Source organism: Netta rufina, assembly GCF_964035555.1.
Source record: "Netta rufina genome assembly, chromosome: 5".
NCBI classification, from domain to species: Eukaryota; Metazoa; Chordata; class Aves; order Anseriformes; family Anatidae; genus Netta; species Netta rufina.
In genome coordinates, this window is record NC_140128.1 from 5,324,265 (window position 1) to 5,337,744 (window position 13,480).

Consider the following 13,480-nt stretch of genomic DNA (forward strand, 5'->3'; position numbering starts at 1 on the left):
CTCTCATAAGCCAATACTGTTGCTAAAGAAGCTGCCACCCCTGCTCCCTGCCTCTTTTTCTCACCCCTCTACTTTACCCTTTTTGCCAAAACCCACATTTGTTTAGCTACACAATTAATTTGTTAGAACTAAGGCAAATCAACATGGTAGCCAGTGTGGAGATTACTCTTGGAAACGTATCCTTGGTGGTTGCTGTTGGTTTGGTTTGGTTCTGTGTGTGTGCAGGTGTTAGAGCACATTGCTTATGGAATTGTGACTTCTGGTTCCCTTCTCGTCACGCTCTAGTTTCCCCAATGCGATAAGGCTTGGTTTGCTCTTTATTAAACAATTTGCCATTTTTAAAATGAAGGTGCTCTAAAAAATCGATGAATTATTTATTTTTAGGTTATTCACAAAGAAACCAAAATATGCACTGTCTGCAGAATTAGTCAAACATTCTGATAGCAGCACATTTAAATCATGGCATCTCACATAAATGACAGTGTTTCTATGTTTACCAAGCAACAAGCTTTCAGACTAATGACCCAAACGAACGTACACTTAGCTAAAAGATTACCTTTGTTGCCAAATAACCGGTAAGATTTTAAGAACATGACAAAATAATAAAAAAACTCTACATATTTAAAACAAAAATAGAAGCCCGTAGTTGTTTACTGACCCTCTCTCCAATCTGGGTTTGGTCTCCGTGAGGGAGAATGTCAATATCAGGCTGGAGGGAACAAGCATCAATTACTGCTTTGTACCTGCGGAAACAAAAAAGGTAACACAAAATCCACACAGATACTGCTAAAGAAGCACATTTCCTACCTGCAAAGGAACAAAAATTAACCAGCTGGAAAAATCACACAGTGGAAAACGTATTTGTTAGCCACTAATTGTTCTAATGGGATCTCTTTCAATCGCAGGCAAGTAAATACCATTTCGGCTAAGAAAAAGCATCTTAGGTCAGCTTCCCAGCTGAATACATTTAATAGCTAAACCCAGGCAAAACAAGAACAACTTCTCCCATAGTGAATTTTTATTGTTTAGCATTTAACTTGCTTTCTGCCCAGAGCCTTTCTTGCTTCTATGTCCGAGGACGACAGAAACAAACAAAAATGTGCGTAGGATGTGAATACACAGTAACCAATTTCTTTCTAGGGTGGTGGGTGGCGGCACGGAATGGAACACCAGCAAGAACTTTTGAATCCTTTAGAATGGTTTTGGTCAATTACAAATAAAAAGATAACCCATCAGTCCTTCGTGATACACCAGATGTGGAAATCTTAAGGAACAATATTCCCACTCTCACACCGTTAATAATCTTCTAAGTTAAAATTTGTCAATTTGGGATAAAAAGAAAACACTGCATGCTGCACAAACATGGAAATGAAAACACTTCCACACTTAAGGTCAAGTGAGTCTCAACCCTCTCTCTTGTGTCCTTGAAGAAAAGCACAGTCAAAGGGGGACCACCCAGGCCTCAGGGTCTTCTGTTGTGTTCCAGCAGGTGGATTATGTTGGAGTGAGATGGAGACCCACGTATGAATGGAGGAGGATGCAACACCATTATTTAGCTGAAAGAAAAGCACATAACAGTGCTGAAACCTGTTACCTCTGTTTGTTAAAAGAGCTTTCAAATGTGATATTCTCTTCCACTGTTGCGTTGAGCAACCAAGGCTTCTGTGATGCATATGCTACCGATCCTCGTTTCCTGGAAAAACAAACAAACCAGGAGTTCCCAGCTTAACAGTGCAGTAGGGGTAATTGGAAACCATTCTTCTTGTAAAGGAAGAAATTTGTACTAAATCTTTAAAAATGCTGCCTTTCTGATCTGTTTTTTAGGACAATTTCGAACAGAATACTGCAATTGTTCACCTATCTCAAGAGTTGGTTCTTTTGAATTTCAGTTTGTTCCCCCATTTTCTGCTGTGAAGTGGGTTTTGCAGAGGCTAGCTCCATAAACCTGCTTCTTGAGCAATGCAGATGGCAGGATGAAAACAATAAACCCCAGCTCTTTTTGGATAGACTAATAAAAATCACTGCTTAGGCAACACCTTTCAGGAGAAGTGTTTAAAAAAGATATTTTAAGGTATTTAAAAAAAATATAACAACTCCACACATACGCAAAGGCAAGTCTCCCCCAAAACACATTTCTTTTCCCCACTACAAGGAGAACTTGAGTCAGAAGGATTCCACGCACAATACTTTTCTATGTCTATGTGAAGACAAGTAAAGAGAACACAGGAAAAAATATTTGCTATTTACCCTTGTGGAATTGCCCCCATCGTGTACCATGAAAAGGAACAGCTTACCAGAGAATGGCCAACAGGATCTGCCCATGCACGTTTTATTTCATATGTATTATTCTTATTGCTACTTAGGAAGTATCTGCCTACTCCTGAGGTAGCATAGATAGCCACAAAAGCACTGCTACCAAGGACCTCTAACGGCAGAGCTGGGAGAAAGGCATGATTTTTTAATTAGAGCAACTGATACTGTTGGGCAAAATGGACAAACCCATTGGCATATCACTGTTTCTCAAATAAACGGGCCAAAAGAGGGATCATATGCCTTAAAGTGTATCCCGTTTCTTTCCAGCTATATCAGCTAATTCAATAAAAGATATGACCTCTCACCCAAACATAGCCTTTGTCTGCTAGACAGCCATTAATTACAGCAGCCTCTGTCTAGTTGGACCAGAATGCAATTCAAACAAGGAGCTGACAAAACAAACTGGGTGCTTTATTTATCTTTTTTTTTTTTTTTTTTTTTTTTTTTTAAATCAGGAGTTAAGGATCCAGTTTTCTTTGATGACCTGAAAGAACACACAGTTATGCTATCCTGGTAGCATGCTTCCAAGTTCAAATATCTGATCGCTCATTAGAATTTAATTATGCTTTATAAATTCTCTTACTGGAGAACGAAACACAAACAAACAAACAAAAAATCCCCTATGCAGCCCAGCCTGTAGTCTCAAAATCTAATTCAAAGAGCATTCATTTCTGCCCCAGGGGGAAAGCATTTTTTCAATTAGTATGAAATTCTCATCTCAGTGATTGAGAAAAAATTGCTTTGAGCATTCCGAGACGAACATGTATTCCCTTGTCTTTTTTTATTGCTTGAAACTGTGCTTTTGCTACTATTAAATCTCAAAGTGATTGAAAAGTTACGTCTAATTTATTTTTTCGAAAAATATTAGCAAAGTTTTGAGGAAAAAGTTTTTAAAAGTTTTGTAAAATGTGTTCTTCCTTTCAGCAAAGATACAGGTACTACCTGTAAGATGCACTCCCTGCTGAGAACCAGCACAATGGCTGGGAACACCATTCACACTTTGGCTAAAATTCTGCTTTTAGGCCATCAGTGAGAATTAATTACTGTTAGGAATTTGGGAACAAGCAATGAACTTGCCAAAATTTGTTTAAAAATTTAAAATTTAGTAAACCCCATCTAGCATAATCTTAGGTGCAAATTGGATGATCAAGACAGGTCATATTTTGGCATAAATAGGGAGCTTGCAAGTGCTTGATTGTATAAGGAAAATACACAGCACATCTACAGTGCTTCGTACAGTAAACAGGCAGCCAAACAATATTTCTACTGAAACAGTACGATAAACAGTGTCAAACGTCCAGAGAACAAAACATTCTGAAATGGAGTGTGCAACACTTTCTCTGAAAGCCTGCCATGAATCTACCTAAGATTTTGCGCTCAGAAGACGTCATGCAAATAAATGGCTTAGCAAAGACTTACAAGGAATTCATTATGCGGGTGGAAGTAATTGTCTCTTACCTCTGGACTGCATAAACAAACATATTTTTATCAGTGGACTGTAATTGTTCTCCTTTGATAACAAATGATAAAATGACCATAGCCTCTTAATTATCACAAAGAGACGGATGGCAAAATCCAACCTTAGAATAAGCAAGGAAACCTTCCCTGAGCTCCCTGGAGAATTAGTGTTTTGATGGGATCAACCCAGTTCATTAATTTAGAACCAGAGACAACATTGTTAAGGTTGCTTGTTTGAAGCTCCTGATCTATCTTCACATTTCACTTTGTAAGTCCAGGAGGCTCAGTATGTATTCAAGATCATTGAAAAAAGACTAGTAATTGGACATTCGGGTGTGTATCTTGGTCCCTTAATAAACCTAGCAACGAGGCTGAAATGTTGGTAATTTCTAAAGGAAAACAGACACACTTCAATGAAGTTATAATGATGGAGGAAATAGTACACTGCAAAGCCATTCCTATGTGTGCTGGATTGATGACTACAGTTTTATCATGATTATTTTGCACAGTTCATGAATTTCTAGTATCAAACAATGACTCAAATTCGACTTTCTCCAAACACAAGAGAAACATGTCCTATACTACTATTGCATCTACATAAACCAAAAAACATGATTCCGTTATTTTCAGCCTGATGGTAGGTAATGACACATTCTTATGTTGGCATGCCTGACTATTGAGGAGCATATGTTTTTGCCAGTATTAAACGGCAAGGATCACCTGCGTGTTTCTACTTCTCCCAGATCTCATGGCAGCTGCGTACACAGAGACAGAGACAAACCATTTGGCTTCTAAAGAGGAGCAACTCATTACAAGCAGACACTTTTGAAGACTATTCACATTAGTTTTTAAAGAGTTATACCTGAATTCCATCTCAACAGGAGATTCTTTCTCTGGGCTACAGAAGACAAACACAGGTTATTATTGCTGTAAGTAAAAATACAACAATATAACTGCGTAACAAAAATAAAGCTCTGCTAAGTATGCTGAAGCTCTGTACTACGTGATATCGATCTAAAACCAGCATAGTTAAAGCTCCAGTTTTGACAAGCGTTTTAAACAATACTGCAGCAAGTATTCAACACCTATGAGAAAATGCTCCAGACCTCACAACATTTTGGCTCAAAATACTCTATTCTGAGGGCACCAAAAATATTCTATAGGATGCTAGTGCAACAAACCACTATCCTAGTGCATATAACAAACATGACTAGGACTCCCAGAATCTATGATAACGCAAGCAATTGTTTCATATAGTCTGATATTTCCTTTCTTTTTTAAATATGATTACCACACTCTTTTCTATGTTATCTTACTGTTTGCTGTATATTCTTATAACGGTTTCATGTGAATGTCTAATTCTGATCATATTCCTTTCGTACCTTAATGGGTTCAAACAGTTTCACTTTTACTCAGCCCATGAACTGTAGTCTCTCTTATGCAGGAAGAACTATGAGATTTCCAAGAACCCTTTACCATGAGATTTAGCTGTTAGGCATATGAAAGTCCCTCTGTCTACAGGCAGATGGGAACATAAATTTTGCAGGACTCAGTCTGACAGCCAGGTAACAAATCTGAAAAGCATGCTAAGCAGGACAGAAGAGATGATAAATCCAAAGAAAAGGCAGTAAAATAGTTGGTGCTTCACAAGAAAATATTCTGGCCAGTAGAAGACATGCACTTTAGCATCAAGTTAATAAAAAGGCCACCAGATGACATTTTTTCCTCTGCTGATTTCAGTAGGGGGAATGGTTTGAAACTAAAAGAGGGGAGGCTGAGATTAGATGTTAAGAGGGAAGTCTTTAATCTGAGGCACTGGCACAGTTTGCACAAAGTTGCTGTGGATGCCCCATCCCTGAAGATAACATCCCTGAAGATAACCTGAAGATGTTCAAGGCCAGGTTGGGTGGGACTTTGAGCAATGTGATCTAATGGAAGGCATCCCTTCCCATGGCAGGGGGTTGGAAATGGATGAGTTTTAAGGTCCCTTCCAACCCAAACCATTCTGTGATTCTACTGTGATTGACTTAGTAGAAAGCCCAATAATTGCATATAATACCATACCTGACATCTTCCCCCGTCTCGCTGTCAGAAGTACAGCTGCATCACAAACAGAAAGCAAAGATTGTTTACTTAAGTAAGCAAAAGCAATCTGCCCCTGAAAGAAAAACTATTATATTCCACTTAGTGCACGGACTGCAAACAGTATTTATCACAGAGCTGCAGCGCAGCATCTGTTCCTTTTTCAGAAATTGCCTTGATTTTAGCAGTCAAAAACTTGGCAGATTTTTTTCCTTATAAACTTGTTAACTTGACTCAACAAATAAAATCACCTCTACTCTTTCCTAGAAGCGCTAACAGACCTGAAAAATTCAAACGTGATAAGAATGGAGTTCCATTAAAAAAGATGACATTTTCAAGTAAAACCAACAGATAATGTGTGATACTGTTTTTCCATGACAGTAGCTGCACCTTTGCAGTTCCTATAACAGGTTAGTTTGAAACCCAAATCAGATGACTTCAGCATGCTGCATGCTGTAGCAGCGCTAGTCTTTGGAGCTGCGTCTGTGTGAGGAAGCGTGGGCAGGTCTGAGGGATGAACAGTTTTTGGTTTTGCTGCTTTTCAGCATGTGCCAAGATGCTCACAGACGGAGCTGTTTGACAGGATGACTGACCATCTGAAGCTAAAATCGCTTCCATTGAAAAAGAATGAAAAATCTGTCTTGAATGATATAAACAAAACGAGGAGGAGCACAGCTCTTCATGCTTTAAAGGGAACAGTCTCATTAACTTTATGCTAGCACTACTTGCTCATAAATCCCCAGGCAGGAGAACTATACCCACAGTTTAAAAGGTCAGCTTGAGACACTTCCAAAAAGTTAATGCATAGTAAAGCAATGACTGTATCTAAATTCAATCCGCTGTAGAATATGAGAGCCAGCTCACACTAGTACCTTTACTCTGAAGGTTAGAGTACTGAACAAAGCTATTCATTTAAATAAAATCAAATTAAATTTTTGAAAACGCCAACAGATGCATCTTTATAAAAATCTATGTACTTTTTAGTCATCAAGATCACTTCAACATGTTGTCATTTGATGGAAACAGTCAACTCCACATTGAGTACAGAAGGAAGAAAATCTACTGTGAACAACCTTAATGAATCTACTACTTCCTTCACATTATAAGGACTCCAGATTCACTTGAGTGCATATGTTTGGTTTAGAAACAAATGACATAACGTTGAGCAAAATATTTCTCCCTTAGGTCCACCTTCTGATATTATTTACTCCAAAAAGACTGGTATCTTATACTACTTGAACTAGCACTGTTTAAAGTGTGATACTACCCAGAAGAAATCAGCATGGGGTACACTACTATTTACTCAGTAACCAGTCAAATCGATACTATTTACTATGCGTTCAGAATGTAAATAATGATTTCTCTATTTTTATAATCTCTAGCAGTATTATAAAATATTTATGCCACAGATGCTCTCAGCCTGCTTTGGAAAGTGGGCAGTAATCTGAGTTGGATCTTCTAGGCACACACTACAATACAAATAACTAAATACAATAAAAAACGAGCCACTGCTAACTTTCAATTAGCCAATTCCTAGTCCAGTAACAAATTATTACTGTAATTTTTAAAGGTTTTGAAAGAAACCATTTTACAGGAAGCAAATAAAGATGATATACAGTTAATCCTATTTTATTGATAGAGCATGGAAGCACAGAGGCGGGAAATGACTTGTCCAAGGTTATCCATTAGACCAAGGGAAGGGCCAGGAATAGATCCCAGATTTCCTGAGCACTGAGTGACATGTCAGCAGGATATATCCTTCACATTCATAGCTGTGACCTTGGAGGAAAGGAAGGGGAAGGAAATGTGAAATGAAATAATTAGGGACTATTCTGTAACATCTAAGCATTTATCTCATCCTGAGGAAATAAACATAACAAGGATTTTACTGATTTTGGTGATACATGTTACTGGATGAGCTAAGGCTACAAGGTTTGGTCATTACTTGATAAAATCACTCGCCTTGGATCTGGGATAATGTTGCATGTACCTGGTCAGGCATTAGTATTTTCTTATCAAATTAGGGAGCTCTCATCTGGCAGCTTTATAACACAGGTGTGCAGCCTACACTGAATACATCCATCACTCTGATTAGACCACTACACATCATAGCAGCTCTGGAAAGTGACAAAAATAATCTGTCCCAGTGCAGCTAGCAGTTACAGTGCTAAGATTGTTTCAGCTGCAAGCCCCTTTATACTTATCTGACAGATAGCAAAGCAAATGTGATAAGAACTGAATTTTACCTTGTGATACTTTGGCACACACAGAAGATAGGAAAACCCATTCTGACCTTTACGCTGTTGTGAAACACATGCTTCTAAACAAATGCTATTTAAAAACACAGTCTGATCAGAACTATCATGTCATCTGTTTTAGTTTAGCATCAGACATTCAAATTACACTTCTTAATCATGTTATGTCATCTATAAAAAATTGCAGCCTTGCTGAAATGAAATTAGTTCACTTAATAAGGCTGCAGGGATTCTGTACTGTTCCTAGCCATATTCTGATTTTCTGTTTAGGGATGTTTGTTTTAATGGGTACATCTCCCTATTCCAGAACTTTGGCATCTGTTCTTCTCTCTCTCGCAAGCCACAGGGGTCACCTTCCTACATTTCATTTCCCCCACCTATAAAACGGGGGACCCTCCTCCCTTGTACTAGTAAACTGTGCGTAGTTCTGAGCTGGGTGACTGACTTAGCCATGAAGGCTGAATATAAATAATATCTTTACAAGCATTCAAGGAATTTTTTGAGAATTGTTTCAAAATCAGTGCAGAAAACATTAGGTGACAATACCCCTCTGTCCATCAGAGTAACTATGGGTTGTATTGTTGCCATTCCTTCTTTTCCATTCATTTGGAAATAAAATTCTTTTTCTAGATTCTTCTGCACCTCGTCAAGCTTTACCAACAAATAATTGCCGATTACCCACAAATTTCAGATTATTCAAGCAGATTATGTCAAGCTTTATCAACAAATAATTGTATCCCAAAAGGTAAAGATCAGACAATGGGCTAGAGATGGCAGCAATTACCAGAAAATACGTACAGGAGTTGCAATACATTATACAATCTGCCATTTAGTGTAAGGGTTAAAAGAGCAAGCCCTAGCAGCACAGCTGTTGGAGTTTAGTCGCATTTTTCCTCCCTTCATGGCCAGGACAAAAGTTAGACAGAAGTACAGACTATATCTGCCTGTTGGAGCACAGCTGCTGTGTCCCCTTGAGGAAGGAGAGAAGGACGTGACCATCTCCCGCTTGTCAAATAAAGCAGGATGATCCTGGGGGGAGTATATCCTGAGATCACTGCCACTTGTAAAACGTTCTCCATTTCTCACGTATTAGACTTGTGCTGAGATGGAGCGCACATCTAAAGGCACAGCCAAGGACCTCTCCTAGTGAGGAGGTGCCTCTTAACAGTGCTGTTCAAAATCTTGCTGCTCAAGCCTTAAAGTAGAAATGCCATTCTGTAGCAGCACAACATTTCAGATACTTAATTCTGTTTCTGAAGCATGATTTCATGCACGTAACATTGCTGGAGTGCCGAATGCACATCTATTCCACCAAGAGGAACGGGTGGCTCATTTGAGCCTGGCTGGGGGTTCTTTCTGATGTGCTCTCCTACTATTAGGGTAAGTTTTTTTCCTCTTGCCTGTGCACCTATAAAATCCTGGATCCCCAAACCAGGTTCCCAGGACAGAATTTTGGTCTTTTGTGCATTACTACTCAACTCAAGTTCGAATTTTTAAATAGTACTACCTGCTCCAGAATATGTTGCCAGAGATCTTCTGCATCTCACCAAGTATGGCTAGCAAGAGAGATGACTTACCACAGCCAACCTGTCCTACAATCATCGTTAGCTGACCTGCAAGAGAGGGGAACACACATAAGCTTCAGATTTTCCAAATGCTCATGAAAAAGGATCTTACTCTATATCTGATGTCATTTTGTACCTTGAGGGATTCGGATATCAATGTTGGACAATGCTGGAGGACCTTCAGGCGTCCAAGTGAAAAATCCATTTGTGATCTATGCCAAGATGGAGTGAAATAAGAAACAGAAAACCAGCGTTAGACTGACTTTTTTTTTTCTTTTAGTAAAGGTATAAAGATTGTGAGCATCAGAACAGTTAGCCTTTACTCAGTGAAGAAAACAGGTTTTCAGGTGACTAATTTTCTAGAGGTCTGTATTCTGTGCAACAACCTCTGAACTCAAGAAAACACAGCAATAAGATAATTGTGGAAAAGGGGGAAAAAGTTGCTCTTCAGGGTTTGTTTTGTCATTCATAAGGTGGGCACATAAAATAAGTGAAATGATGACTAAATTACATACAGGACCACGGTTTGTGCTCTGCAAAGCACTGAATGTCAGTCTAGACACGTTGCAGCATGTAACACAATTATATGGTCTGCATTCTGAGTTGATTTGCAGAATTGTCCTCAAAAACTGCATGTTGTTGCCTATTACAATATTTTCCTTTATATTTCTGATATGATTCTCAGATGATGTAGTATTCTTTGGATATAAGCCATCTTTTTATTTAAAAAGACTACCAACAAGACACAGGTCTGTTCAGGATTTTAACTGGAGATTTCCACTGGTTACTGTGAAAAATGGGAGAGGAGACAATTTTACAGATCTGTATTTATACAGCATTCTCTTCTCTCACTTTTTCAGAAGCACTGAAGCTCTCAAAGCCTTCCAGCAACATAAGGTACAACATTTTTTGACATGAGAAAAGAGTGGAATGGGACACTTCTATCCTACCCTGGAGCTAACTTCCACTGGAGAATAAAATAATGGCTTTATGTTGGAAACAAACAAACAAACAAACTTGAAAGAATAAGCAGAAGAAAATATTGCGCTGCTCCCTCTAGATCAACAAAACCAGCCAGAGAATCCCCTCTCAAAAAGTGCCCCCTCACGGGCAATAAGCTGCAAACAGACAGCACCCAATAACTGCAGAATTGCTGGCCCCAAGCGCAGCCTGTGACAATGATGTCAGCAGATGGAGCCAAAGATTATATCTGGTCCTCAGATATTCAAGGTCTTAAAAATACCATCCTCTCAGAGCTTACTGCTCTGGCCCTCCTTTGTCATCACTCCAGGCTGATCTTTTGATCTACCTGTCTATTCCTCCTCCCCACCCAACATCAATATTCCTTACACTTCCCTGCACTAAAGCAGGATGTTAGACAACAGCCTCCAAAGAACCCTGGAAGCACTAACCAGTTGTCCCACTTAGACCCACGAAACTGAATTATTTTTGTGCCAGAAATGCAAATGTAATAGTAGACTTCCTAAATAAACAGCATCATCTGTATAACAGCCATCAGGATTTTTATTATTTCTGGCCATTTCTACAGATAATCAAAAATATCAGCCTTCCAACTGGCATCGACAATTTTAACTTTTCCTCAAATAAGCTGGGAATTCTTGTCATGAAAACACGGCTAATAATGTGAACATTGCCAGTGTAAATTTGCTGAGTGAAATCTAGAGGGATATACATAACTAATCACAATATAAAGGCCAGCAGGCAGTTCTGAGAACGGAAAGCATAGAAAGAAAGGTGAGATTAATCTTTGGTACAAGCGTCTGACAGCTTCACATCAGAAGTTGCTTCTTGAATTTGAAACTCGGCTATCAGAATACGAAAGTGACTATTAATGAGCCATAGTAACTGTTATTAGAGTGACCTTCATATCACCTTTACACAAAAATCATCTGCTTCTGTGATATTAATTGGTCTTCTCGTATGAGAGCTGTAATTGTTCCAGTCCTCCCTGGCAGGCCTCTTGCGGTTAACAACTTTGAGTGGCTGTGAAAAACCAGAAAGACAAAAATACACAGTAAGTGGTGGCGGTACCAGCAAAGTGCCCTAAACATGAGCAATCATGTTATCACCTATGTAGTACAGGATACTGAAATGAGTTTTTGCAATTGCATAAAATAATCAGAAGGAAGTAGAAAAGCAGAAAAACTACTCTGGGTACAAATGACTACCCACTTCACCTGCAATTAGACATTATTACTTACCACTGCCTGGTATTTGCTGTGATTATCTGCACTTCTTAGCTCTGGACATTTATCATGCTCTTCTCCAATCTCTTCACTTGACAGGAATTCACTCAGTTTCTGCACACTGAGAGGGAAAAAGAATTACAGCTCAATCCAGAATGCAAAACTTTTGTTCACTCTAATGTTTATTACAGAGAATCCCTTCAAGTACTTCAGCCATTGTCTGCTGTGTGGTTTATCTGTTTCCATTTTGTTACAGGTCTACGAAAATGTTTCATGAGATGTTACTGCATGGAAGTTGACAAAACGTGCTCTGTTGCCTACTAAGGACTATGATTCTTCAATGGTTTATGCAAGTGCTTCTCAGGTCTTTGCTCTTCTGATGCCACCAGATAAATTACACAAGATTTTGTCAGGTATTTGGTGTGACAAAGACTAGCCCCAGCCAAAGCTGGTTTTGAAGAAATGGAGTGCAGTGGATGTGCAGAAGTAGAATTAATGTCATTTACGTTACCAAAGTACTGCACAGCCATTTCTTCTGAACAAACACTAGGAGTCTGAAGAAATCTGTATGCCATGAGCTGAAATCAATCCTTTACAAGGAATATGAAGTGTATGAGATAACATGAAAAAGGAGCATACCTTAACAGAAGAGTATTCAACACATGAGATAGAAAAGGAATGCTAACAGCAGCCTCAAAGAAGAATGTATAAAATCTTCCCAAGCTGTTTAACATTTAATTAACTAAGAGATAATGTGCCTTTTTTATGATATTTAACAGAGTATAACATCACTTTCATCTCTTTACCGGACTTTATAAAATTTATGTCTAATCTACTCACAGGGCAAGCAAACAAAATTTGTAAAGTGGATTGAACACTGAACTTAGTGTCAAAGAGGCTCAATTAGCTGCAAGTAAGTTAACTATCCGTATTCAAAACTATAAAGTGATGGAAGGCCCAAAATTTTAAAGAATAAATTTATAGAGGATGACTGAAATAACTGATTTCAATATTTAGCCTTCGGCTAATTGGAGATCAACAGGCAGCCTATGCCACCGCAGCACAGTGCAATCTGCCTACCTGTCTGTATGCAAGTTAAAAAATAAGAGTTAATAATCAGCATTTATTTTCCTCTACTGCGGATTCCTTCTTCAGAAGGAGATTTAATTTCTTTTGAGAGCCTCACGGGATGCTCTGCTGGTGCAAAAGCAGTGCTTGGACCACAGCACTGTAAGCAGAGACTGAGGGCAGCAAGGGCCTTCCTGGGGAAGAATTCGTTCATCAGGTTTTCTGTCAATCCACTGGTGGTGGATTTGCCGAGAATGAATTACAATCTAAGCAAATAAAGAAGGGGAGTAACTATTTGGGATGGGATGAGAGGAGGAGTAAGTAATTCAGGCCCAATGTTGGACCACAAATTCTTAATGTTAAGGTCTGTTAAAAGAAGAAATGAGAAGCCTCAGAGATACTCTTACCTATTTGCACAAAGCTCTAGAACATGGGGCTAGGAATGATCTTGACTTTCTTTGTTCAATGAGCCAGACATTTAACAGAACATTTTGAGTGTCTTTAAACAGACCAAATGATGGTTTAGCTATTG

General features: G+C 38.8%; 1 protein-coding gene across 1 annotated transcript in view; it reads right to left on the reverse strand.

Moving 5' to 3' along the window:
- ABCC8 (ATP binding cassette subfamily C member 8) overlaps positions 1-13,480 on the reverse strand; it is a 75,142-nt gene that overhangs the window by 25,807 nt on the left and 35,855 nt on the right. Inside the window, exons 13-20 of the mRNA XM_084287389.1 lie at positions 11,896-12,001; positions 11,567-11,677; positions 9,810-9,885; positions 9,616-9,721; positions 5,836-5,871; positions 4,634-4,669; positions 1,595-1,693; positions 659-743 (exon numbers count right to left, since the gene is read on the reverse strand). Coding sequence (XP_084143515.1) covers positions 659-743; positions 1,595-1,693; positions 4,634-4,669; positions 5,836-5,871; positions 9,616-9,721; positions 9,810-9,885; positions 11,567-11,677; positions 11,896-12,001 — 655 coding nt within the window. The remainder of the gene's footprint in view (positions 1-658; positions 744-1,594; positions 1,694-4,633; positions 4,670-5,835; positions 5,872-9,615; positions 9,722-9,809; positions 9,886-11,566; positions 11,678-11,895; positions 12,002-13,480) is intronic.